General features: G+C 50.7%; 5 protein-coding genes across 5 annotated transcripts; 3 read left to right on the top strand and 2 right to left on the bottom strand.

Moving 5' to 3' along the window:
* Nucleotides 1-6,979: 6,979 nt before the first annotated feature.
* N7533_013151 (camp independent regulatory protein) lies at nucleotides 6,980-8,452 on the top strand (the record flags this gene model as incomplete). Its single annotated transcript, XM_057109801.1, has 1 exon — nucleotides 6,980-8,452. One exon carries the CDS (start codon nucleotides 6,980-6,982, stop codon nucleotides 8,450-8,452), a length of 1,473 nt encoding a protein of 490 aa, XP_056953386.1.
* Nucleotides 8,453-10,339: 1,887 nt separating this feature from the next.
* On the bottom strand, nucleotides 10,340-10,975 carry N7533_013150 (uncharacterized protein; the record flags this gene model as incomplete). The annotated part of the gene is made up of 1 exon (XM_057109800.1): nucleotides 10,340-10,975. The coding sequence occupies one exon, from the start codon at nucleotides 10,973-10,975 to the stop codon at nucleotides 10,340-10,342; it is 636 nt and encodes a 211-aa protein (XP_056953385.1).
* A 192-nt stretch (nucleotides 10,976-11,167) lies between these two features.
* On the bottom strand, nucleotides 11,168-12,205 carry N7533_013149 (uncharacterized protein; the record flags this gene model as incomplete). Its single annotated transcript, XM_057109799.1, has 1 exon — nucleotides 11,168-12,205. The coding sequence occupies one exon, from the start codon at nucleotides 12,203-12,205 to the stop codon at nucleotides 11,168-11,170; it is 1,038 nt and encodes a 345-aa protein (XP_056953384.1).
* A 1,001-nt stretch (nucleotides 12,206-13,206) lies between these two features.
* N7533_013148 (cardiolipin synthase) lies at nucleotides 13,207-14,763 on the top strand (the record flags this gene model as incomplete). Its single annotated transcript, XM_057109798.1, has 5 exons — nucleotides 13,207-13,391; nucleotides 13,447-13,557; nucleotides 13,620-13,939; nucleotides 14,047-14,311; nucleotides 14,640-14,763. The coding sequence occupies 5 exons, from the start codon at nucleotides 13,207-13,209 to the stop codon at nucleotides 14,761-14,763; spliced, it is 1,005 nt and encodes a 334-aa protein (XP_056953383.1).
* A 1,477-nt stretch (nucleotides 14,764-16,240) lies between these two features.
* On the top strand, nucleotides 16,241-20,919 carry atrF (ABC drug exporter AtrF; the record flags this gene model as incomplete). Its single annotated transcript, XM_057109797.1, has 3 exons — nucleotides 16,241-16,790; nucleotides 16,852-17,817; nucleotides 17,870-20,919. The coding sequence occupies 3 exons, from the start codon at nucleotides 16,241-16,243 to the stop codon at nucleotides 20,917-20,919; spliced, it is 4,566 nt and encodes a 1,521-aa protein (XP_056953382.1).
* Between the last annotated feature and the right edge of the window lie 446 nt (nucleotides 20,920-21,365).

Here is a 21,365-nt window from a genome sequence, read left to right as displayed (position 1 = left end):
CTCTCCTAATGATACATAAAGACATTCGATCCAGACTGAACGAACTTGAACCAAGCTGGGACATGTATAAAGCCCGTTTTCCGTGAAGTACTCCGTGAAGTACTCCGTACTAGTAACTCATCTATGTCTAGATTGCTGCCTCAAGCCCTAATCCATCCCATCCAAACCAACCAACAAAAACAAGGAAACTAAATCCAACCCCAACCAGTCCACCCCTAAGCAAGACCTCCCCCAAATTCCAATTCCAAGTTTCCGGTTTGCGCCAAACAAACAGCACCCCCAACACGAACCCCTCAAAAAGCAAATAAAACCCAAACCCCGTATTCAACGCCTCCTCACCTACCCTAGCCCCCAACCCAATCCCCGCAATCTCGACACGCGAGGGAGGCGAGGGGGTGCGTGGTCGCCCTCAACCCGACCACTCGGTTCGAACGCAAGGGGTCGCCGATCGAAGACAGGGGGTGATGCCCGTGTCCGTAGAGTATGCGTGGCTAGCGTGGGCTATTGGTGCGATTGCGATTTCTTGGGGTCATGGCGGCCAGGTCTGCTGCATTTACGGACTATGCTGCAAGATGGGTACGTATGCGGTCCGGTGTTGGCATTTCTATGTACCTTAGTCGGGTGAGGTGAGGTGAGGTGAGGTCAGACTGGAAACTTGGGCATGATTGTTTTGCCTTGATTCATGCAGTTATTCCGGTGAGATTACGTTTGGCAGCATGCAGCATGCAGCTGCAGATGAAGCGTACTGTACTCCGTACAGTAGTAGACTACCTGTGTGTAGCATGGCTGCTCTCTCCGTACTAGACTTTGTGGCGTGATGGTTACTTGCAGTGCTCGATATCGGTGCAGGTTCGCTGTCCTGTCCTGGTGATCGGGAACAAACGAGGGTACTAATCAAGATGCGATAAAGTTACTAGTAATTCCAAGAGGCAAAATGACGCAAACGCCTTCTAGATAGGAAAAACTGGGGGAATGGCCCCGAGAATACCCCGTACGAGGTGATGGCATTCGGATTCTATTCCAGACTACGTAATCTACATCGCTGCAATGCTGGTTTGAATTTCATTTTATTTGCCAGGTTTGCCGCGGGTTGTTCTCACTGGCTGTTTTCTCCGGATCTGGTATGCTTGCGCTATGCTCCCACTAGTACCTTGGTAAGTATGGCACTAAGGGAGTATGGGGCTCGTCCTTGCGGGATGGCGCTAGTACTTTCAAGTTCAAGTTGCTTACGGGGTACCGTTCAAGTTGATAACATGACATGACATCCTTTACGGAAGGGGAGGCGCGTGATGGGATAGGATGGGATGGAGTGATTGGGGTAGGTATGTATCGTATGATTCGAGTCCTTCAGGGGATGACATTGGCAGTAAGCAGGGCAGGATTGTGGCGAAAGGGAGTCAATTCAATTTTCGGAGTATATTGCCGGGAAATGAGCATACCAATAATTTGGGTTATGTTTGGGTTATGTATCTCATGCAGGGCAGTGCGGTGGAGAGTCGTGAAGAATACCTACTAGCAGGGCAAGAGGGCAAGAGAGGACTAGTAGTACTCCGTACAGGGTAATCCAGTGCTTATCTACATACAATACTGGGCAGTATGCATAAGTTGCATTGCATTGCCTCATCAATTTAAAGTGTCTAACATTGTATATTCTGTACTTTAGTCTGCAGATATGGATATACGCGGGGTGTACGGAGTACTAGTAGTAGCAGATACCGTGATCCAGACAGATAGACAGGTATACTGCACTGGCACGCAATCTGCAGGTAGGTAGTGTTCCTCACCTTCCATAATCCCAGCAAATACTCCTACGCACTGTAACGTCTGCAGGAAAGAATTATGCACGAAGCCATTCATTGCCCCTCAATCCAGACCAAGCAATCCAAACGGCCGGACCCAAACCTTCACACGCAGAACTAGACTAGACTGTACTCCGTAGAGGCACAAGACTAGACTCGAGACTAGTCTAGTCTGTCAACGGCCTTGCGTGTCTCGGAGGAACATGTCACTCACTCACGCAGCTCCAGCCAGTCCAGCCACCTATCGAGTGCAGTTCTGTCCTGTCACCGGTGCCGTGTTGCTGGTTGAGCACGGAGGAGATAGGTTGTTCAGATGACAGCATGATCCACACCCTTGTACGACACGAGATCAAGACTTGGCTTCGCAGGGAGGAGGAGGAGTGGGAAGGGGGTCTCATGGATACGGTGCACAGTCACACAAAACAGATACGAGTCCACGAGTCCACCCACACGGGTCCGTGTTGGAAAACTCGTTGGAGCCACATGGTTCGGGCCCGGGGCGAATACGTTCAAGTTTCTTTTTCGTCGACGTTATTGCCAGTGATTCTGTTGCTTTTTTTCCCCTCCCTTCTATTTGTCCGAAAGAGTATCTCGGTGCCGGTGGTTAGTTAGTCTAGACTCGGACAAAAAAGGAAAGGGAGGGATATTATTTAATTTGTTTTATCTTTATTATTATTATTATAATTATTATTTATTATATATTTTTTTTTTGCTTTTGAGTGGAACCATCTAGTCAGGGCATGAACAATACCGACTGCCTATTTCGAAATCAACTCTTCAAATGCCGTCCATGCCAGGGCGTAAACCATAATCCCATCTACGGAGTATAAAAGAATCAAAATATCCACACAGTGGAGAGGGAGGGGGGAGGGGCTCCAAGTGCCAGTGCCAGTGCCAGTGTCAGACCGAACGAACCAAAGGTTAAAAAGCGACGTAAAGAGGAGTATAAAGTTCCGTTACGACATCGAAATTAAAGCCCGCGATGGATCTACGAGATCCAGTCCTCCGGGGGTCCTGTAGTTTACTCCGTATGAGCTAACTTGAGGACTTGGACTCGGACAGACCCAGAAGGCGTACCGTACCGTACTTTGCCCACACCCATAGCCACAGCCAAGGCCATGAGAGCGAATAGCTTCTTCATAATGGGGAATCACGATTGAATTTCTCTCGGGCCCACACGATTTAGGATCCGTTCCCCACAGCGACTAATTGGATCTTTACCTTGGCTGGCTTGGCTGGTGTGGACTGGGCTAGGCTAGGCTCCCGGCTCCGACGTCTGCGTCTAGTCTAGGTTAAGTTTACGGAGTCGGCTCGGCGAATTCGACTTTGAATTTCAATTTCAATTTGTTTCCGTCGAGAGGGAGCCGCTGGCTGGTCATAGCCACAGGCTCCGCGAGAGCGGGAGCAGAGCAGAGCAGAGCTAGTGTATTCCACCGATCCCTTGATCGCTGCGCAAAGCCCAAGAATGGCATTAATAGACGATCACGATGATCCTGATCACAGACTCGGACCTCCTCGATTTCATTACTGGGAATGTTTCCCGCAGCTTGTAGGTCAGTGCCGCGTCTAGCATGAACCTTGGCACTGTGGACTGGGGGGGGGCTAGTGATGATGACATGACATGGATGAGAGTGGATCGGATCAGATCATATCAGCCATTCACCCAACACGCCAGACGAGAGTGAGAAAAGAGCAGGGGAGGTCGCGGGGAGAGTAGGAAGGGTAAGAAAATGAATAGGAGGGAAGAGGGGGGGGGGGAGCAAAGTAGCCTTCTACGGATCACGGATACCTCTACGGAGTACCAGACTTCTGTCAGAGACAGACTCGGACAAGAAAAGAATAGGGTAGAAAAGATGGGTCAGAGCAGAATACAGTACACCTAGGAAGGGGATTCAGTTCTTGAACCTGAAAGTGAGCCACCAATGGGAGTGATACTAGATGGTACAGTATTTTCTTTCCGACCCCGACACCGACACCGACCCTCAGTTCAGTTCAGCTCAGCTCAGCTCAGACTCAAGACTTCACATGTTACGGAGTAAATAGAATAGCTAGCAAGCATTTCTACATGTTACGGAGAACATACTGCTGCTGCTGCCTCTGCTCTGCCCCGTCGCGTCCTGCACCAGACCAAACAGAGAAACTAGCGCGATCGCAGGAATTGGCCACGGGGGCCTCGTCCACTAGCGCAGCAGCCTAAGCTACTCCATCCTCGTACGGAGGGACTTGTAGACTGGACCCATTCCTCCGTACCTCTCCTCATGCTGTCCTCCGTAATAGTCGACCGGATCGCCACCATGTCTTCCGGGACTGGACTGGAACTAGCGACTAGCATCTCTTGGGAGAGGGGTACATCATTCACCATTTTGCAGTAGGGTGAAGATCATCAGACCCTGCGGGATTTCTTAGCGGGACTAGCATGAAAAACAAGGACGGTGGACGCCACTGCTGCGCCCGACCAGTTTCGCCCTGCGGTTAGCACGGGATCTGGGTGGTTGGGACTTGCCTTTATTGGGACCGTTAATATGGCCAATACGAAGATCGACGGGGATTACTGACAGCTGGTGGGTGCTGGGCTTCGGGATTGTACGGAGTGGATAGGGGTGGATGTGTTCATGTTTGTTATCTCTGTGCTCTGTGCTCTGTTCTCTGCATTCTCTGCATTCTCTCTGTATACGAAGTACCTGGGTGTTGGATGTAGGTATGGGGGGGAGTAGAATCAGACTGCAGACCCTCTTATCTCACCTCCGTACTGCGTACGGATGTGCTCATGCTCATGCTCATTGCTCATGCTGAGCGATGATCATGCTGATGCTCTCGCGCATCCCTGCGGACGCTCCGAGTGTCTGGTTTGCGGTGCGCCGTCCGTGGATGTGGGTTTTTAGGGCGAATGGGTGAGTGCAGAGAGGGGCGATCGGCGGGGTTGACCACCAAAGCTGCAGCGATTTGATTTGATTTCACTTCTGTTTGCTCCACGCGTAATCCCGGCGGAGCCAGACTAGACTCAAGAGCCAGACTCAGACTCAGCAGAGCCAGACGTAAGCGCGCTGGGAGGGGGGAAAGAGCCCTGCCTCTGACTAGGCTAGAACCTCCGGGGATCGACCGAAAGGGATCCGTGCCATGACGGGATCTGGACTCGGTTTCTCATTGGGGCTGGGATGATTTCACTTGGTCCAGTCGGTCCGAGGGAATAGACCCCCTTTCTGGGCCCGGAGGGTTGGGTTGGGCCAGAGGGAAAGTCGTGGCCGGTACATAACGGAGCAGTACGGAGGATGTACAGAGGAGTGCAGAGGAGGGGGATTCCCCCTATTCTGTGTTTCATACTATATTCCATACTATATTACTTTATTCTATACAGAGTACTCCGTACTCTACTCTTGTGACATCTGTCATGGCGTCAATTGAGTTTCAACAAGCGTGCGCCAGTGAGATCGTCTCCTGTTCACCCAGTTTATCGGGACGAACTGAAACACGGAGGACAGTTGTCCGGATGGTGAAGAAGCAAAGCAGAAGAAAGTTTCCGCCACGAGTTGCCGATCAGGAGGACTAAAACTGGAACTGGAACTGGAACTGGAACTGGGACGGGGACTGGGGAACCAGGATTCAGCTGATACTAGTACTCCGTAATGTTAATGTTAATATTAGTGTTAATGCTAATGCTAATATGGTGAGGTAAATGTTAATGTAAATGGATGGTATCCGTACCCAGAGCTGGATCTGCTGGGGATCTCCCGCGTAACTTTGCCAGGATTCAATGAGCCCCAGTCAGGTACGGGACCCTCTTGCCTTGGAAAGTGTAAGTGTGAAGAGTGGTTATACTGTAGACATACCATGGGAGTGCAAGCAGGATCAGTATCACTACGCAGTATCAGCGGAGTACTGATACTGATACTATACTGACTAAGATATGATACCCAACATGGTCAGGCCTCCAGATCTCGGTGATCATTGCCCCAATTTTAGTGGAGGCGATTTCAATAGTTGGTGGATTCGCCGTTGTGTATGCACACGGAGTCTCCGTACTCACTGATAGTACTCGTACTCCGTAGTACTCCGCAATACTCCGTAGACAGTATTCTGTAGTCATACTCGTTACTACAGAGTACAATTTATGGAAACCGTGGAATAGAAAGAGTGGAAGGGAAAGGGAAAGAATGCTGAGTCAGAGACGGAGTGAAGTTGGTTCCGTTCCTTCTTTCCTTCCCCACAATCGATGACCATTACACTTACACTGACTTACGTAGGTATGCTGTATCGCTATGCGTAATAGAGTACTCTGCACAGAGTACTCTGCACAGTGCTCTAGATTTATTCTATTAATTCTATTTAGTATACTTGGTCTATTCTATCCTATTCTATATTCCATTACCCTAATACCCTACCTACCATCTATATCGGAGGGTAACCAGGTCTCCGCTCCTCTTTTTGGGTCTGCCTACTCGTACATTAGCGTGTCTCCATGTATAATCTCTCTCTCTCTCTCTCTCTCTCCCTATGTAATACCCTACTACTACTAGTACTCCCTACTATATACCATACCCCCGTATACCTCCTCCTCCTCCTACTTCTACTCCTACTCCCTATCCAATATCTATCAACACCCTCACACTCTCTCCCTCTCCCTCACCACCTCTCCCTCCCCACTCCCTTTATCCTCCATCCAACCATATCTACAACCACTCCACAACCCTCCGACTACAGTGGAGCAATCCGTGGAACCAGTAGATCCCATCTCCAGAGATCGGTGCAACCTTTTCACTCGCTCCTTGGGTCCGTGCTGACTGGTCGATCCCTGGAATTCCTCCAGAGGAGGGGTTAACTCAAAACCACCGCATCCGCTCTTCCTTCTCCATACCCTGGTCGATCTCCTTAGCTTATTTTATTTTTTGATTTGTTCCTTTTTTTTCTTAGTCTCTGGTCTTAGTCTTGGTCTTAGTCTTGGTCTTGGAGTCCGGTCTACGCCCTCTTTTGGTGATCGCGACCGCTGCAATCCGGGGTACCTGGGAACTGCTTCACACAACACACCCTCTACCACTTCACTTCCTCATCACCTCCCTTCACTTCCCACCTACACTTCCCACTTCCCCCTCCCCCCCCCTCATCCACCTCCACCACCTGGGCACTCCACATTCTTTCTCTTTTGACTTCTCTTACCACCCCTCCCCCGTTGTCTCAATCTCATCATGGTGAACGGCACCGCCGCCGTGCTGGAGCCCACATTCACCGGCTATGTGGCCACCACCCAAGATGCCCTCATCCTGTTCGAGGCTTGTCTGACCGGCGTCTTGCATCATGTTCCTCGTCGCCCACATGACCGTGAGCGCTCCCATCTTGTGCGCTCGGGGAGTGTCTTTATCTATGAAGAGAATTCCTCGGGAATCAAACGTTGGACCGACGGTGTCACCTGGTCTCCAAGTCGCATCTTGGGGAACTTCCTTGTCTATCGCGAACTAGAGAAACCTTTTCCCCCTGGTGAGAAGAAGCGCGCGATGAAGAAGGCCAATCGACGACCGGTGCCTTCCACCAGGCCCGGTGAACCTTATCCCCGACATGACAGCAACGGCTCAACAGGCTCAGCCTACTCACCCACCTCACCCCCGGGTCCCTTTGGAGAGCGCACACATCAGTCCGAGCTGGAACGCGCCCTCGTCGGATCGCTGGTCGATTCTTACGGTTTCAAAGACTCTGGTCTGGTCAAGAAGACCATGTCCGTCACCGTCATGGGCATCACCCACCACTTGGTCTCCTATTATAGCGTCGAGGATGTGATGCGCGGCGCACTCAACCCACCATCCATAGTCGACTCACTGCGCTTTATTCGACCTCGTGTTGACCTCACTCAGAAACAAAGCTTCCGCGCCCCAATCGACGACCTCGAGACCAGTGCCATGGAGTCCTCCCATGATCCTTCCCACGCCGCACTCTACGGTTACCGACCCCAACAGATCATGGCGCCACCAGCTTATGGAATGCCCAACCCATCCGCAGATTTCTATTCGATGCACGCCGCCAACCCTTACCCCGCAACACATCCTCCTCAATCCGGTCCGATCGCCGGTTACTCCATGGGAGCGTCGATGCCAACACAACAAGCACCGAACCCATACCTCCCCTCACCCACCGGGGTATCCATAACTCCCAAGGTGGAAGACTACCACGCCTTTCGCGCAGGCCCGTACGGCGGCAGTATGGACTCAATGAGCCACTCGGCACTCTCGTCATCCATCCCAGGAGCCCTCAACACCGCAATCCCAAGCTCGATGAGTGATCGCAATCGCTCAACATCCGACCACTCCCCCTCCGCCTACCGCAACTCCTCCATATCCTCCCGCAGCGTCGCCACAGACGCAACTTCTCCCATGGATCCTTCGACCCCAGCCACCTACTCCCGCGGCAGCTTCAGTATCCCCGGTCAACTGGATTCATCGCATTCTCACCCCCACCACCAACACCACCAAATGGATCGTGGAATCGGCCCTCTCGACCCGAGTGTCCCGCGCCGCGAATCAAATCCCATGCACCAGCAGAGTTACTATGCGCCGGATCGCTCGCAGTATTACATGGGTCCAACCGCCCCAGTGAATCACGCACATTACGCGACCGCTCAGCCTCTATCAACGTGGACGACAACTGCGCCCGCCCAGCCACAAATCTGAAATTTCCCATGTGGTCCCTTGACCTGAGCTTTCCGCTTTTCGCTTTTCGCTTCTTTTTTTTCTGGCTACCGGTGTTGGCTATGGCATTATGGATGGCACGTTTCTTTTCCGGAGGGTTTAAATACATAGAGTGGTTCTCTGCTTTAGGGATTTCACTCTTCCCACTACCATCTCAATCGCGGGGTCGCGTTCGGTTCGATCCGGCTTGATTTTGATTTTGATTTTGATTTTGATTGATTGGTATAGTTCGGAGCGGGAGGAGTCGTGGTGGCTATTTTTTTTTCTTCTGTTTCTGTTCTGTTCTATTTTTTTTTATCTGCGTTTCCCCCCTTTCTCCCTTATAATCCCTTTTTTCGCTTTCCTTCTGTTGCTACGACTATTCTTTTGCTATGATAGAACCCCTCGCCTCATCTGGCTTTGTGTTTGCTCTGTTTCTGGGTGGTCCGCGTGTGCAACATGTGCATTATGCGGTGTGCGTCTTCGCTTTATCACATCTATTTCCTGTCTTATGATTCCCTCTTTTTCTCTACTCTATCTTCTCTGGACTGTTATCTGGTCTGGACGGAACTAAAATTCGGCCCCGCTCGATTTGGCAAAGAGAGAGATAGAGAGAGAGAGACAGAATCATCGCCATCGTCCCTTCATCATCGATCCCCCTCCCCCGCTATTCCGTTCCTGTTTCTTTCCCCGGTGTACTCATGTCTGTCTATAAGGATTCTGTTCATTTGCCTCTTTCTGTTCCCCTTGTGTGTCGGCTCTCTGTTTTATCGGGAATAACCCTGGGCGGCGTTTTGTTTTTGTCAGCTATCTTCTTTTTACCCTCCACGATGTGATGCAGCAACTACTATCTCCCCAGTACCCAGTACACAAAAGAAAACTTTCTTCTTGAAACGATGGTTCTTCGATTATTCTAAGGCTTCCACTTCACCTCGTTCTATATCTGTATCCCTAGTCTGAAATCAATTTCGACTTCGACTTCGATTTCGAGCCGGGCTTGAGTCAGGCTTCAAGTTCAAGTTGGCATCCTGTAGTTAGCCAGAGGTTTGGTACTAGTACCTCAAGTGACAAATTTCCCCTCCATTCAAGAAACAAATCTCGTCCTTTCGATTACAGCCCAAGCAACGGAAAGAAAATACATACATAAGAGAGCAAACCTGGAAGAAAATCAAACTATCCTCCAATCTAGATAAAATAACCCTCAACTCCGCCTCCTCATCCACAACATCAGATAGATCCATACACCACCTGAGCACCTACCAGCAATAGATAATAGTACCCTCGCCCCGATTCCCGAAGCGACGCGGAGAACCTTGGCAAACGATTAAGCTCAAGCTCAAACATTAGTATTCCCGACGCCCTGGCTTCGAGAGTGGAGTGGGTTGTACTCGAACCTAAAATCGAAAATAAAAAAATATGGGGATCGTAAGGTTTCGGAACTTGAGGTTAAGGTTATTCTTATTCTTTGCTTGGATTGGCTTGGCATTGGATTGAATTTGAGATTAACTTGGAATTTAAATTTTTAATGGGTAGAGTTAGTAAGGGTAGGCGGAGCATTGTGAATTTTGTCTTTAATTCTGGGTGGGATGAGTCCTCTTTCGAGTCTTTACGGATAGGTAAACTTGGGCTGGGGGAGTATACCTAGAAACCCATTGATGTAGAAGGCTAACTCAAATAAAACGAAACACTCAAGTTGATGGGTATAATATCTCGACTACTATTTATCAGCCAAAACCAACAAGTAAAACAACCCCGAAAGGAACAGGGAAAGAGTAACCTTAGCAACGCCCGCTACGCTATGCCAAGAAAGAAGCGAACAAGACAAACCAAAAAGAAAGAAGCCCCCGCCCTAAATCTAACCCATCCAAAGAAACCCCCATCCCATCCACCTCACTGAGTATGAGTAGTACCCTCCCCTCCCTCCTCAAGCAACAGACACGACGGTGTAAGCGGGCGATTCTCCATATTCATAACGCGGCTCTCGCGCGATTCCGAACCGTCGTTCTCAGAACCCCCGTTCTCCGCCGCGGAGGTCCAGTGTACTGTCCGGAGCATCCTGGAGCGAATAGTCTCAATTTCAACTCCGGGGCCAGTTTCGGGTGGATAGGGCCAGGGCCAGGGCCACTCACCGGGGCCAGTTCCAGTTCCAGTTCCGTCATCATTGTCATCGTCATCGTCCACCGAGGTTCTTTTCGTAAGCGTCGTGCTCGTGGCGGCGGTAGTGGTAGCCGTACTACTGGTCGTAGCAGTAGCAGTGGTAGTACTGCACATCTCGTTCCCGCGCGCACGCGGCGAGACCATTGCCGAGCGCAGTGCGGATAGATTCATGATTGCCACGCCGTGAGTTGGACCGAGGGATAGGTTTAGATTGTTCGGCTGTGTTTCAATGCCGATGGAAGGCATGTTTGTTGGGGACGAAAATGCGAATGGTTGTGGGTTGTTTAGCTGGTATTTTTGCTCTATGTTTAGGATACCCTGCATGCCTTGCGATTGGGTTCCCTGGGTTCCCTGCTGCGCTCCCTGCATCGGGTTTATGGAACCATATTGGCCGGGATAGGATTGTGGATAGCCTTGACGTTCGGGGAGGTCTGCCTCCTTTGGTATCTCTATCTGTGGCAGGGTTAGCGTTTATCCTTTTGCTTGTTCGCGCTTTTTTCGTATTCTCGATTTGTGAGACACCAGGTTCAAAAGATGGGATGGGATGGGATGGGAGTCAATCTAACATACCCTCCGGCTGAATTTCCTTCCTGGTAAAGCGATATAATCATCGAATCTGCTGACAAGGGCGGCGAAATTGAAGCCGCGTTCCGTGTCGAGCGGCTCGAACCGTTGCCCGACTTCCTTGTTGAAATCAACGTCGCGACGTTTTACTGGTCGATAGGAAGGCAGATTCAGTGACCAGTTTGGGTAGTTTCCCCACCAGGATTGTATGACCGGGTCAATTTCAAGAGACAGCTTGATCCGAGACTTGGAAGACGGCTTCTGAATCAACATGACGAATGTAAACTCGCGCGGCAGACCCGAGCGCTGAAGATTGTTCTCTTCAAGAGACCAGACCACCTCACCAGCCTCGATATCGAATTGCGGACCCCGCGGGCTCTTCAGAGTGCGCGCTGAGCCTTGGATACGCATCATTTCGTACCGACGATACCGACTATTGACGCTGCCGGAAGGGATTAGGTTGGCGCTGAGCGGAGTCTCGGATATACCGATCGAGCCGGCGAGACTGAAGGTCCATTCCATTGTCTCGGGTGAAACAGTGCCGTAGATTAGGTGAGGTGCATGCATCAAGATGCGTGGGTTTCTATTAGGACGGCATTTGGGGCTTGATGTCGCATCTGTTGCTAGCTGGTCGGTTCCTTGGATAGAAGTGCGGATCGTGGCGGATTTAAATCGGTGGGAGAGAGTGTGAGGGGAATGAAATACAAAACTAAGGGCTAGGAAATCGACATGTTCGGCCTCGGTGTCGGAGACTGCTGTGCTGGAGTAATAGCCGTGTTGCAGTCGCTGGACGTAGACTGTGATATATGCATCACCTGGAAGCTGGCGTTCGTAGATACTCTCTCTGTTGACTAGCAAACGGGGGTTTGATTTGTTCATATCGGGTGGTACTTCTTCGTCCTCCTCTTTCTCGTCTTTCTTCTCCTTGCCGGGGATGGTTGGTGGCGGTTGGGGCTGCGGTGGCTGTTTGGGGGGTGACGAAGTGAGATTTTTGCTCCGGTCCCGGCCTCTGTTGATAGGTAGTGATGTGTTCATGTTGGGCAGTTTTCCAGTGGCCACGGTTACTGTCCCCTCGTCCAAAGGTTTGATTGTTCTCCATCTGGTCTTTGGACAACGAATGCAGCTTGCCATTCACAGCTGCATTTCCAAAAGAGTGAGTGCTGGAAGTTAGTCAAAGTTCAAGATTAAGAGATCTCAGCAATTCATAAATATGCTTTCAAATTTTTGCCGCATCATCAGGATGATGCTAGCCATCAGGCGGGTTGTCATGTGTTATAGAGCCGTCAGATGAGATAGGCAGTGAACATGAACAGCCTGGGTGACTCATAACTATGTCTGTCTGCCTGTTCTGCTCTGAGATGGTGGTATCGGATATAATCCGTGGATCGAAGCCAATAACCATGGCTAGAGAATGATCAGTACAGGTGAATTAAGGTAGTAGATGAAATAGAGTAGAGTTGGACAAGATTGAGGTATACCCCGGCGCATGTTCGGCAGATTCTAGCCAGCTGAGCGGAGGGTCCCTCACCGCCCCCGCATCATCCCCGGGACCGGAATGGGTCAACTATCATCCGCGCCGATTTCGACATCAACTCCAGCAACTCGTCACGAGATCCATCAGATCTTCCAAGTATTCAAGTGCATTGCATCCTCTCAGAAGACAGTCGAGGACTTGCCTGGGACTTGTCTGTTGGGCCGTAAGAAATTCATCCTTCCCAGGCTTTTCGCTCTCGCCAAATGCCCTGCAATCTCGCTGACATTTATCACAGCACCATAGCTGTACTATACGACAGCCGATGTTTACATCTGTGGGAACCAACTTGACTCTTTCGCTTGTCTTTGCTGTCTGATATCAGTCTCGCGCATATCTTGAGATAACTGTTCGGCACTGCTGCTAGCTGCACCCCAGCATCCATCACCACCAGGGCATGCGTTGAATCGCTGCACCTAATCGCTGCATTTTTTCTTTCGTTTCGCATTCATTGAGTTACCTAACTGACCGTCATCTTCTTTTATTTCTTTTGTCTTGTACCACCATGTTGTCTGCAGGTGTTGCCCGTATGCTGCCCGTCCGAGCGTGCCAGGGTTCTCGGATGCTCGGCATCGGCAACCAGTTTCCAATCCACCCCCAAGGACAATTGTCTCTGCGCATGGGTACACTGCATTCCAAATGCATCTCCACGTTGACTCGATCACCTGGACTAGCCCTACTTCAAACCAGGTAGGTCATGTCCCTGTACTTTAGAATACTTCCCCGTCTAACCTTGAGCATCCAGAAACTTGCGACACCAGAGTCTCGTCTCAGCAAAGACGACAATTTGCGCATCAAATAAAAGATGGAACGCATCGCAACCACCCAAGGATGAAAAAGAAACAGGCTCGGAAAAGTTGGTTATTGCCAAAGGTTCTTTTGAAAAGGGGGAGCCACGCCAGCTAACTAAAGACACAGACCTCTTTCTACCACCAAACGCATCTTATCCAAAATCCCGCTGGCTACTAAATCGCATGAAAACATTTACACCATTCCCAACATTCTCACCTTCTCGCGATTAGTCGCCGCGCCCGTGGTGGGGTATCTGCTCGTCCACGACTACCATGCAGCTGCATTGTCACTGTTTGCATATGCAGGCATCACGGATCTGGTCGATGGTTGGATTGCGCGGAAGTGGCAGCTGCAGACGGTAGTGGGGACAATTATCGACCCGATGGCCGATAAGCTGCTGATGACGATTGGCGTGGCCTGTTTGGCGGTGAACGGGTCTCTTCCTGGTAAGTGTTGATCTTGGTTTTGGTTGTGTCGATGATTTCCAAGGGTCATTTTACTGGAAGCTGGTGATGATATTCGATAATGGAACGAATGCTAAATGTCATAACAGTATGGCTGGCTGTGATTATTCTCGGTCGTGATGTTGGCCTCGCCATCTCGGCAATTTATTATCGATGGATATCTCTGCCGGAACCCAAGACCATGGCCCGATATTGGGATTTCTCCCTGCCATCGGCGGAGGTCAAGCCTACGGAAATCTCCAAGATCAACACGGCGCTGCAGCTTGTGTTGGTGGGTAGTGCGATTGCCCTGCCTGTGGTTCCGGAGACGGTTATTACTGCCTGGCATTTGAGCGAGGCTATGACTGGATTCCAGTGAGTATTGCTTCCTTTCTCCCCTTGCCTTTCCCTCGTTCCCTCGCCTTTCTCCATTTACGTTTTGGTGTGGATATTGGGTTGCAGTGGCGGGTTTAGTCTGTTCTGGTGGTCCAGTTGGTACATACGACCACAGGGTGTGGAGAACAGGGCTTCCCGTCCGCTCAGCCGTACTTAAGCCACACGCCGGCAGGTTAGTAGTATGGTGGGTGACCACATGCGAATCCCTGCTGTTGTATGTTTTATTTTTGCTTTTGCACTTTTTTCTGCATTTATTTTTCATTCATTTTTTTTTTTACTTTATTTTTGTGCTGTGCTAATTGTCTAGATATCTGGTCGCCGGCACCACTCTCTGGTCTGGTCTGAGCTACGTCTTCTCCAACAACGCAGTGAAGATCCTAACCAAGGAAGAGATCCAAAAAAGAATCGCCCAGGCGGGTCGCAAGCCTTGAATAAACTTGTATCCTGAATTGGATTGAGTTGACCTGTCAGTTTCCAGGATTATCCTGGATAGCTGACACGCTCTCTGTATAGTAGACATCTTGCATCGGAGTCAATGCTCCCATTCGTTATCCCTAGCATTCAGTACTTTTCACTGCGCATCTATCTAAAATTTACAGAATTTCTTGCCCATACTAAATACTAGTAATTAACATTCCGTTTTCCATTCTGGGGATGCCACCCGCTGCAGGCTGCCCACTGCACTGCATATTTAGCCGGGCTGACGGGGCTCGAGTGTCGAACGTGCGTCAAGCATGTGCTTGGCACCAACTGTGCGATTTTGACAGTGATTGGCTTACCTAGGTATCTAGCCCAAGTTACAGATATATAATTACGCTTATCCTATATTCGGTAGATGTACTAGTGCTAGGCTCGGGTATCCCGGTACCTTATATTTATAAGCTAAGATCCGGATGAACTGAACGCAAAGGGTCCCGGTACTCCGAACTCCGTACTCTGGACAGACTCTATAACTCTATGGAGCACTGAGTTCACAGGATTAGTAACCTTTGAAGCTAAACCAAGAATACAGCTAGTATGTTGATTATAAATGTCGATCAACTTGAACCCTACTAGTAAGCGGCGTGGGATGAAATCGGAGAGATCTCATGCAGAACCCTAACATAAAAGTCGCCGAGGATCAGGGCTGATTCATGAACGCTCGCCAAGCCCCGCCTACCAGTGGGGCACATTACTCTCAGAATCTGTCTTCCACCGGAATATATATTCCCTAGGGGGGTTTTCCCGTAAGGAAGGATCTGGAGTGGAGTACCTACTAGGGTATTATTAACCAATCTGGTGCCCGACGAGGAATTCAAGATTCCGCGCGAGCTGCCACGAGGGTGGAACTTTTTCAGAACCAATTAAATCTAACTATTCATTTCGATGCTGACCAGCAACCGGCTCAATGCCGGGATTAAATTGGTTTCAAGGTGGTATCTCCGACCGAAAATTTTCTGCTGATTGCGCTTAGACCCGCCACAGACAATTCCAGACGAACGTTCTCAGCGACTCACCTTGACTCATGGTGGAGATGTCTCCACTATAGCTTCGAATTCGGTGGACTCCCTTTTTTTTCGTCGAATTATGAGCCATCATGAGTCTTTGCATTACCGATCTTTGGGGCTATACTTTCTTACAAATCCGATATATTCGTGGGTCCGGATTTAATGGCGTTTGCAATGAGGTTTGCGTTAAAAGCTCTCCAGCACGCCCATCGTCATGCTTAAACGGCTTTCTCTCCCTTCTCTCCACTCTTTCTAATTGTTGCCCTAACCTTTTCTCTCTCTTTCATTCTCCTTTTCCTTTCTTTTTGGGCAATTCCCTTGCCAACTCTGTACATATACTCACAGACCCATCCCCAATACACTCCTAATATCTACCTCTACTCAGTTGAGGCTGGCGAGTAGTTCCTCTCTCACCGGCAAGATGGAAGACCATCGCGCCGTGGAGTCGCATCAGCACTCTGTTCAGGAGTCTCATCAATCTTATACTCAATCCTCCACCGTCAACGATTCGTCGAACCACTACGAATCGACTGCCACCGAAGATGTTAACCACGCCACCGAAGCCCCCATCGATCCCACATCCACCGCGAGTTCAACCATCTCTTCCCATGCCAGTGTCGAGGGACGATGGGGAGAACAGGAGGGCGGCGACCCAGTCTCCCGCCGTGGTGCCCTGGAGGACCTGGAGGAAATGCGCCGGGAATTGACCCGTCTCAGCCTGCACCGTACTCGTTCAACCACCGCCAAAAGCATGAGCCGTCGCAAGTCTCGCGCCAGTCGCAAAGATGAGGAGAAGGCTCTGGACAGGGCCTCTTCCGAGACCGAGGTCGATGCCGACTTCGATCTTAGCAGTTTCTTGGTGGGTGGGCATTTGGAACGCCGTACCACTGCTGGAGAACCAGCGAAGCAGATTGGCGTTGTTTTCAAAAACTTGACCGTCAAGGGTGTTGAGACTGGCGCCTCGTTTGTGCGTACGCTCCCACATGCGGTGATTGGTACTTTTGGTCCCGATCTATATAACGTTATCTGCAGCTTCGCGCCAGTGTTGCGCGTTGGCAAGAAGCCCCCCCATTCGCGATCTGATTCATGATTTTAACGGCGCTGTTCGTGAGGGTGAGATGATGCTTGTTCTGGGTCGCCCTGGCGCTGGATGTACTACTTTCCTCAAGGCGATTGCCAACGATCGTGGTGCCTTTGCTGGTGTCGATGGTGAGGTCAGTTATGGTGGTATATCGGCCGAGGATCAGAACCGTTATTTCCGTGGCGAAGTCAACTATAACCCTGAGGATGATCAGCATTTCCCTACACTCACGGTCTGGCAGACCCTGAAGTTCTCGCTCATCAACAAGACTCGCAAGCATGATCGCGAAAGCATTCCCGTCATCATTGATGCCTTGCTGAAGATGTTTGGTATCAGCCACACCAAGAACACTCAAGTTGGTAACGAGTATGTCCGTGGTGTGTCTGGTGGCGAGCGAAAGCGTGTCAGTATCGCCGAAACTCTAGCCACCAAGTCTTCGGTCGTCTGTTGGGATAACTCGACCCGTGGTCTGGATGCCAGCACTGCCCTCGACTACGCTAAATCGCTTCGTATTATGACCGACGTCAGCAAGCGGACTACCTTCGTCACTCTCTACCAAGCTGGTGAGAGTATCTATGAACTTATGGACAAGGTCATGGTCATCGATGCGGGACGCATGCTTTACCAGGGCCCTGCGAACCAAGCACGTCAGTATTTCATCGATCTTGGATTCCACTGCCCCGAGCAGTCGACCACTGCCGACTTCCTGACTTCCCTGTGCGACCCGAATGCTCGTCAATTCCAGGCTGGCCGTGAAGCCTCCACTCCGAAGACGGCCGAGGAGCTTGAGCAAGTGTTCAAGAATAGCAGCTCCTTCAAGTACATCTCGGACGATGTTTCCAGCTATGAGAAGCGCCTCGAGGAGACGGAGCGGGAAGATACTCGCCGCTTCCAGACGACCGTCGCTCAGTCAAAGAGTAAGACTGTGTCCAAGAAGTCCCCCCTACACCGTCTCTCTGGCACGTCAAGTCATGGCTTGCGTGAAGCGTGAGTTCTGGCTGCTCTGGGGCGACAAGACTTCGCTCTACACCAAGTACTTTATCATCATCTCCAACGGTCTCATCGTCTCATCTCTGTTCTACGGAGAATCCATGGATACCAGTGGCGCTTTCTCGCGAGGAGGTGCCCTCTTCTTTTCGATTCTTTTCCTCGGCTGGCTGCAGTTGACTGAACTGATGCCCGCTGTCTCGGGAAGAGGTATTGTCGCCCGACACAAAGACTACGCCTTTTACCGTCCGTCTGCTGTCTCGATCGCCCGAGTGGTGGTGGATTTCCCGGCTATCTTCTGTATGGTCGTTCCGTTCACTATCATCGTCTACTTCATGGCTGGCTTGGATGTTACTGCATCCAAGTTCTTCATCTACTTCCTATTCGTCTACACCAACACCTTCTGCATCACTTCGCTATATCGGATGTTCGCCGCTCTCTCGCCGACTATCGATGACGCCGTTCGCTTTGCAGGTATTGGACTTAACCTCTTGATTCTCTTCGTTGGTTATGTCATTCCCAAGCAAACTCTGATCTCGGATTCGATCTGGTTCGGATGGCTGTTCTACGTCAACCCTATCTCGTACGCTTATGAGGCAGTCTTGACTAATGAATTCTCTGACCGTGTCATGCAATGTGCACCTGAACAACTGGTTCCCCAGGGTCCTGGCGTCGATCCCAGGTACCAGGGATGTGCCTTGACCGGCTCTTCGGCAGGCAACCCAGTCGTGACAGGACAAGAATATCTGACCGCAAATTTCGGATTCACTCGCAGTCACCTTTGGCGCAACTTTGGCGTTGTGATTGCCTTCACTGTCCTCTATCTCCTGGTCACTATCTGGGCTGCTGAGTTCCTTTCCTTTGTTGGTGGTGGCGGCGGCGCTCTCGTTTTCAAGAAGTCCAAGCGTGCTAAGCAGGTCACTGCCCAAGCTGGAGAGTCAAATGACGAGGAAAAGGTTGCCAACACAAACGACAATGCTGCCATTGCCCGTGGTGAAGCAACTTCTTCCTCCGACAATGCTGCCTTCAACCGATTGTCTTCGAGCGAGCGATGCTTCACCTGGTCTGATGTCGAGTATACTGTTCCCTACGGTAATGGAACCAGGAAGCTTCTCAACAATGTTAATGGTTATGCCAAGCCTGGCGTCATGATTGCTCTGATGGGTGCCTCTGGTGCTGGTAAGACTACCCTGCTCAACACTCTTGCTCAGCGACAGAAGATGGGTATTGTCAAGGGCGACATGCTTGTTGATGGACACCCCCTGGGAGCCGATTTCCAGCGCGGAACCGGTTTCTGTGAGCAAATGGATCTACATGACAACACCTCGACCATTCGTGAAGCCTTCGAGTTTTCTGCCATCCTCCGACAGGACCGCGAGACTCCACGCCAGGAAAAGATCGACTACGTCAACCGGATTATTGACCTCTTGGAGCTTAACGACATCCAGGACGCCATCATCGGATCTTTGAATGTCGAGCAGAAGAAGCGAGTCACCATTGGTGTCGAGCTGGCTGCCAAACCCAGCCTTCTTCTGTTCCTCGATGAGCCGACCAGTGGTCTCGACAGCCAAGCCGCTTTCTCGATCGTGCGCTTCCTCAAAAAGTTGTCTCAAGCTGGCCAGGCCATCGTCTGCACTATTCACCAGCCCTCTTCTATGCTGATCCAGCAATTCGACATGATTCTCGCCCTCAACCCCGGTGGAAACACATTCTATTTCGGCCCTGTCGGCAAAGATGGCTCAGCAGTCATCAAGTACTTCGCTGATCGCGGATTCAAGTGCCCACCTTCAAAGAACGTGGCTGAATTCGTCCTGGAAACAGCCGCAAAGGCAACCCAGCGCGATGGCAAACAAGTCGACTGGAACGAAGAATGGCGCACCTCCAACGAAAACCGCGAAATGCTCGCAGAGATTGAACGTATCAGAGCAGAACGCAGCAAACTCCCCATCGAAGAGAGCGGCGGCTCGCAGCACGAATTCGCAGCCCCAACCCCGGTCCAAATCGAGCTTCTCACCAAGCGCATGTTCCTCCAGTACTGGCGTGATCCCTCATACTACTACGGAAAGCTCTTCGTCAGTGTCATCATCGGTATCTTCAACGGCTTCACCTTTTACATGCTCCCCAACACCGTGGCCAGCATGCAAGACCGCATGTTCTCAGCCTTCGTCATCATTCTCATCCCACCCATCATCCTGAACTCGGTCGTCCCGAAATTCTACATCAACCGCGCCCTCTGGGAAGCCCGTGAATACCCCTCCCGCATCTACGGCTGGGTAGCCTTCTGCACCGCCAACGTCGTCTGCGAAATCCCCGCCGCCATCGTGACCGGCCTCGTCTACTGGCTACTATGGTACTACCCCGTCGGACTCCCCACCGACTCTTCAACCGCAGGCTACGTATTCCTCATGTCCATGCTCTTCTTCCTCTTCCAAGCATCCTGGGGCCAATGGATCTGCGCCTTCGCACCCTCCTTCACCGTCATCTCAAACGTCCTACCCTTCTTCTTCGTCATGGTCAACCTGTTCAACGGTATCGTCCGCCCCTACGCCGACTACCCCGTCTTCTGGAAATACTGGATGTACTACGTCAACCCAGTCACCTGGTGGCTGCGCGGCGTTCTCTCCGCAATCCTCCCAGCCGTCCAAATCGACTGCGCCGACCTGGAAGCCACCCACTTCAACCCGCCGCCCGGCTCAACCTGCCAAGAATACGCAGGCAACTTCGTCGACAACCTCGCAAAGGTCGGATACCTGGTCAACGGGTCCGCCACAGAGAACTGCCAGTATTGTCCCTACAAGACGGGCGCGGAGTACATGGCCAACCTGAACGTCCACGAAGACGACAAGTGGCGCTGCTTCGGCATTTTCCTGGCCTTTGTCATTATCAACTGGGCGCTTGTTTACTTCTTCATCTACACAGTTCGTGTGCGGGGTTGGAGCTTCGGGCTCGGATACCTGTTTGGTGTATTTGGGTTGGTCATTGATCGGGTCAAGGGTCTGTTTAAGGGCAAGAAGGATGATTCGATGCAATAATTCTTGACCTGGATTGACTTCATTCTCACTACCTTCCTTCCTTTTTCTTTTCCTTCTTATATCCTCTCTCTCTTTTCTTTTCTTCTTCTCTTTGTCATCTATGCCCTATCTAATGTGCATTTACATGGAGCGTGTGTCATGCAAAGGTGTGCAGTATAATTCTGCCTTTTGCATTGCGGCTCGATTGCAGCGATTTGGTCGCTCAGATTCATCAAAAGAAGCGCCTAAAAGTACTATAAATTCTTATCTAGATTCAACGAGACAGAAATGAATTGTTCATAATATCGGATTCTGATTCTAATTTCTAATTCTAAATCGTAAAGGTCCGACAATGTATGTCCCTTCAAAGGTAAGTGTTGTATGTCCAAACCTTAACCATCACTCTGCAGAAAATCATCGATTGTAGAGTCCTGCAATAATTTATTGATTGCAAGGTCCTCCTCCAC

The sequence above is a fragment of the Penicillium manginii genome (genome assembly GCF_028828005.1).
Source record: "Penicillium manginii strain IBT 31320 chromosome Unknown utg000010l:1.0-1143873.0:1.0-1144522.0, whole genome shotgun sequence".
NCBI classification, from domain to species: domain Eukaryota; kingdom Fungi; phylum Ascomycota; class Eurotiomycetes; order Eurotiales; family Aspergillaceae; genus Penicillium; species Penicillium manginii.
Note: the sequence above shows the minus strand (reverse complement) of the source record. Positions and strands in the feature narration are given on the sequence as shown.